General features: G+C 40.3%; 1 protein-coding gene across 1 annotated transcript; it reads right to left on the reverse strand.

The window, feature by feature from the left end:
- Positions 1–3,888: 3,888 nt before the first annotated feature.
- On the reverse strand, positions 3,889–5,379 carry LOC146479242 (uncharacterized). Its single transcript, XM_085111176.1, has one exon. The coding sequence runs from the start codon at positions 5,117–5,119 to the stop codon at positions 4,532–4,534; it is 588 nt and encodes a 195-aa protein (XP_084967302.1). The 5' UTR covers positions 5,120–5,379; the 3' UTR covers positions 3,889–4,531.
- Between the last annotated feature and the right edge of the window lie 546 nt (positions 5,380–5,925).

The following is a 5,925-nucleotide window of genomic DNA, read 5'->3' on the forward strand; positions in this document are numbered from 1 at the left end:
GGTGATATCCTAAAGAAAAAATTTAAATAAGGGAATTTCCACGGGCGGCACGGAAAAACATGGTCTTTGTAGAACGGTATTGCCATGAGTTCTGATTTAAGGTGATTCCATCGAAAGAACGTTTGTAATGAGAATTTTTTGAAAATCTCTACAGATGTTAAGTCCATCTAGTACATCAGAAAAATAAAATAAAAAGAGGGGGTCACCGTCCTTGTTTTCACCCTAGAGGGCTGTAGTATCTCACTATTTTCTAGGCATGTGATATATTATTGTGGCATATTAAAGGAGCTAGTCTTCAGCGAGAAGTGCTTACTACTTCCAGAAAGTTAGTACTGACAATGAAATACTAGCATTTTTCTTTTAACAGTACTGTAACTTTGTAGTAAAACGACATAAAGTGGCTAAATAAATTAATCCCATAGCATAACAGGGGACATTCGAGCGGTTGTACGCTTCCCGCGAAACGTCCAAAATTGATCGTAGTAGTGATTTCACAATAATTTTTCGAAATTGAATAATGAAAAATTATTGAAACTGGGATATAACTTAGAGAGTCGTATTTTCTTTAATTTCGTTGAATAAAAAATGGGGGTCACCGTGATCGTTTAGAAGGAAAGGACCATTTATTTTCCTGCCGAGCTTAACCTCAAGGAAATCCCGCAATGTTGTGCGTGCGCGCGCTCGTGCGCGCGCTAAATGACGCGAAAAATTATGCGCAGCAAGGATGCGCAATGCAATTCAGTGGAATCACCTTAATGGAAATGAAAGATGTCTTTTTTTTTTCACAGTTTAAAAACTTTGAAAAAAGGAAGAAAAAATAAACTGCTGACAATCACGTTCGCTGCTCAATTGTGTTCGAATGTCAATCGACACGTCCACTATGAGAACACGTTATTCTTAGGAACAGTAACTCGTTGCTCTGAAAACCAATTGGGATTTACAATAAAATAGTGTTTCCTTGTCTCTTGAGTCGGGTGGAAGAAACATGTATCTCGAACATAACGTACATGCTTTGCGTGCTTTGACAACAACGAGCTGGGCCTGGGCGCTACCCTCCTCAGTGTTTGTTCGTCTCCTTGGCTAAGTTGTGACACCATATCGTCCTTCAAACCTGATGCTGTTTGAAGCACATTTGGCAATTTCTGGGATTGTGCACCGCAAAATGAACCGACTAAACGTGAGGAAGGCGACTTCGAAACAACAGGGCGGTTGGCCTTGCTTGAGAAACTTGCGGATGAGGGATATTTGAACTGCACTCGCCTCGTAGAAGCCGATTCCCTGCGTACACTTTGTGCTGATGAAATCCCCAACATCTGCAACACCTGATCGTCTGCCAAATTCTCTCTTGGTGAGCCAATTTCTCTACGTATATCGCATTCGAGTGGTGGAGCGATCTTACTAAAAACGTCTGGAAGTCTTGGGCCGCTTTCGTTCCGTACGAGAAGCCTGTTGTGACCAAAATCCTTATCACCCTTATCCACAGAAGCCTTTTCTTGCTCGTGGTACTTTTCTGTTTGCTGATCAGTGATATAGCTCGCCATTCGAGCGGCAAATGGCGGTCTTAAATAAGTCAGTCTGGTGCCTACTTCCGAGTCATATCGGACGGCTGCTGTCGGACGGCGAGGTTCGCACCAAGAATATTTAGGCACTTGACTGTATAACACAGGTCCTTCGGAGTCGCAGAACCTCGTGCTATATTCAGTGTGGAATGGTTTTGTGCGTAGCCTGTCGACGTAGGCATTATACCCTGGATACAATAGTTTCATCTTGGAAGATTTCGCGACAGTTCTATCACGGTATGGTTCTTTTCGTATACAGTTAAACTATCGTTATCATCAAGGCGCCACTACAGTGGCTGTGGTTAATGTCGGCGCTGAAATTCGTCGTTTTCTCTGCGTTCAGTATTTTTGATCGCACACAGAACTGAAAAAACTTTGGATTTCGTTTGACAAAAAATCGTACAACTTTCTCCCCGTTTTTAAGCCGGCTTAAAGAACTTGTTCATTCGAACCAGTTACTAACTCTATGGTGATTTCTAAATGTTTAAATTTCCAACGATTCAAGTTGCCATGGACTCAGGCACTGAGCCATGCCACTGGTAGCTGCTGCGTTAAATTTTTAATAAGAAGTGTCTAGGTTAACAATGCACACAGTGGGTCAGATGGTTTCGTTACCCACAATTAATTCCAAACATCCACGAATTAAGTAAATACAGCAATCATTATTCTGGTAAAAAAATTCACACGGCGGTATAGCATGTTCCTTCACAAAGCAGTTTTCGTTGACAGTTTTCATCAGTCGATGTTGTTCAGTACTATAACAAGATTGGAAAAAGATGCTATACGAAGTCCATAACGTCCGCCTTATTTTACCTAACAATAATAAAAATTTACGTATTTACAATTATTATATCTTAACTCACGTATTTTAATCGAACAAGGCATGCAGTTTAAATCCTTTCAGACGGAATAAAGTCTCCCATTGTGCAATCCATCAACTTTCAAGTTATTTTTGTAACAAAGAATCTTCTGTGAGTGAGTATACTCCCGTGGTGGGAGGTAAACGGTGAAAACAGTATTGCTTATAATTATCTGCAATCGAGATCTTTCTATGACCTGAGTGTTTTAAGGTTACCAAGGTAACTGTAATTTCACCGAATTTTGACACTTGTTCAGCTCTTCACTTGTTAAATTGCGGTTGAAAGTGTTTATTTTTGAAATAGATTAACTTTTATATTAAGTAACGAAGCCAAGAATATTAGGAAACTAAGCGATATTGTTAGTCTCACATATTTTACCTGTTTTAAAGAAATCTCAGCTCTCCCCATACTTCTAAACTATCTTTTCTTTAAACTTGCATTTTTTTTGAGAACACTGTTATTCTCTGAGGTGGCTTGAGTTTTTGATGCGCTTCTAACTTTTTGAACTTTTAGAATAATCGAAACTTAGTCGTATGCAAAAAAGTCACGAGTGGTTTTGGTTTTCATTGGCTCATAAAGAGGCCCGAGTATTATTAACAAACTGATCACGGAGCGTAGTTAAGTGCAAAACCAAAGCAGTTATTTTTGGCACTCGATTGAAAACAACTGTGATTATCGTATGAAACCCAACCATGGATTGAAGCTAAAATTATTGATCCACGGGAGACCGATGAAAGTCTTTTTACTATAGCTGTAAGGATCGGATGGGGGTAGCTCGGTTCGATATCAAGCATGTCTAAAAATGGTTACTCTTGTTTAAGTTCCTTTCATAGTAAATCTTAAATTAAACCCAATGTCTGGAAATAATGAAATGAAAAAAATACAGACGGATAGACGAAAAGTGTCGTCTGCATTATGCCGGTAAAATAGAACTTCAGGATCCATGTATTGTTTCAGCTAAATCAGTCTTTATATGGTGACTAATAAATAGGTTTGTGGAGACTAGGGAAAACCCACGGCTGATCACGGAAGGAGGTAACTACGCTCCGTGATCATACTAAAGGTCGTTAATTTTTTATCGCTTCTCTTTGGCCAGATTAGCACCGCTAACCTCAAAAACACTTTTCAGCTTCGCTACAGCTCAAAATCATTTCATGTTCAAGGACACTCTATACGATCAAATGTTACAAGCCATCTGGAAAAAAAATAAATGACAAATGTTCAAAATCTAGGAAATTTTCATTCCGGCCGAGCTTACAACCAAACATGAAGTGATACCAAGGACAGGTTAATCTTCTAATGGTAATAAAAGGCCCTTTGGCTCGGTAACACCACAGAATGCCCTGTCTGGGGATATTGTTAGAATGTCGGAAAGGTCGATGGCCTGGCACTGAATTGGTTGAACCGGATTATCGGTGATTCCGGCTAGAAAGAGGTACTGATATCTTGACACAACCGATCCACGTAACTCAGTATGCATTTTTATTCACCAGCAAGGATATTTCGTTATGCTGTACTGGTAATAAGCGAGTACTTAAATAAAATTCCATTCCTGAACAAGCTGGTAAAAGAAAGCGATAAAACTTGCAAAACTTCCCACAATAATATAAGCAGCGATCATGATGGATTTCATTACGGACCAAAGCTCAACGATTTTCAGATAATAGTTCAGTTTTTTACTCAGTTTACGCTGCTCTATTTACCACTCAGGGCTTCGGTAGTCAAGATGTTCGGGTTAATCCTGATATACCTACATGCGAAGCCTTTTTTTTAGGGCGACGCGTAAATTGTACATGGCAAGTACTACAGAAAAACAGTATATAACTAAGGCAGCTCAGATTTAATCGCTAACAGTAAGCCCGATACCTCTTTCTGTCGTTAATAAAAGCTTCGTTGCAATGCATTGTAATTTGTTCATTCATGTTAAATAACATTATTTTACCGTCTTTGGTGTGCAGCCTTAAGTTTGTTAAGGATATTCATGAAGAAAATTAAAGTTTTCCATCATTGTTACGGTACCGGCATCAGGAGTGCGTGATGGCCCTCTGCCGGTCGTTAAAAAATGTTGCGATAGAATTGTTTTGTCTCATCATGAATTCTTGACCTGCATTTTCAACCAAACAAAGTGTTTTTCCTGATAGAGTAATTCTTGCGTTCCGAAACCCAGTCAGGACTTATAACAAAGAAGCTCCTGGTTGGTTCGTTAGCCGGGTGAAAGAAGCACTGTTTATCAATATAACGAAAGTCCTTTGGAAAACGAGACAGCTCGCTCTGAGGTCTTCTTGCCACCAGACTCTGGGGCCGCCTTAACAAGTCTTCGGTACTTGGTCGTTCGGGCTTCGAAAGCGCCGATAGCGAACTCGCGGGTCTACGACCACTGCCTCGGCTTGAATGAGATAGATTACTACCAGGTCTTTGTATAGCACTTTTTGCTCTTGCAGTTGGTGATGGTTGCAGTCCTTGAAGATTTATTCTTGTAGGATATCCTCCTCTTTGGCGAAATGGCAGCTGAATCGCTCGTGATGTTTCCAGCTTCTGTGCCTCGTCCCATGCGCTCTTTGTCTTGAGTGCTGTAGGGATTCGGACGTTCTGTAGTGGGACACGCTCGCCGGTGAAACTTGTTGCGTATTCGCTTTTGAATTGGATCTTAGTGATAGTTTCCTGCAACAATCCCGGTGCATTTCCATATTGGGCCGGCATGTTACAATCTTTCCGTTCCAAGACCAAACTGTAAAATATTTTCCCTTCGAGACCGGCCCGGGATTCAGTATCCACAAAGCAATGAAATGGCCAGTGTAAAATAATGTCCCCAGACTACCTTATCGTCTGAACAGCTTACTTTCCTAACCACTGAAACCTATTCCTCACTCCACGAATGCTTCCCGAAGATCGATTTGAAGGATTTGTTTATGATAAATCCCACAGTTTTGGGACAGGGTCAATTGCTGTCCCGAGTTCGCGAAGCGATTTTTTGTTGCGTTACTTGTTGTCTATAGCAACGGAGATCGTTTGCATATCGCATTAACTGTGCTAACAATTCGATTATTTCACTCTTTAGGCTCCATTGTTATGCAATTCTTTCCGTTTTGAAGGTAATTTAGGGAAGGGCTATTGTTTTGAAGCGTTATTGTTTTTACAAATCTCGAGAAAACCGCACTCAAGTTATAGGCCATTTTACAATAGTTAAGTGGATGTTTTAGCCACAATAACCACTTCCCCCTGCTCTGATCTTTCTGTCGTATCACTGCTAAATGTACCGGCAAGTTCATCAATGTCATTAAATCAGAAATTGGATTTTTTAAGATATTAAAAAAATGAACTGCATGTCACAAGAAAGTGCAACTCATTATTTTTATTGTCACCACTGAAGAGGCAGCTACACTGATAGCGTACGCCTTCTGCTCCGGGGAGTGTAAACAATGGTGACGATTTTAGTATATATTTTAGCAGCTCCTTCATCTAGCAGTACGTAGTGTAAAGCTTCACATCACACGTGTTTCTACGAT

Source organism: Pavona decussata, unplaced genomic scaffold (assembly GCF_977016875.1).
Source record: "Pavona decussata unplaced genomic scaffold, jaPavDecu1.1 SCAFFOLD_61, whole genome shotgun sequence".
Lineage (NCBI taxonomy): Eukaryota > Metazoa > Cnidaria > Anthozoa > Scleractinia > Agariciidae > Pavona > Pavona decussata.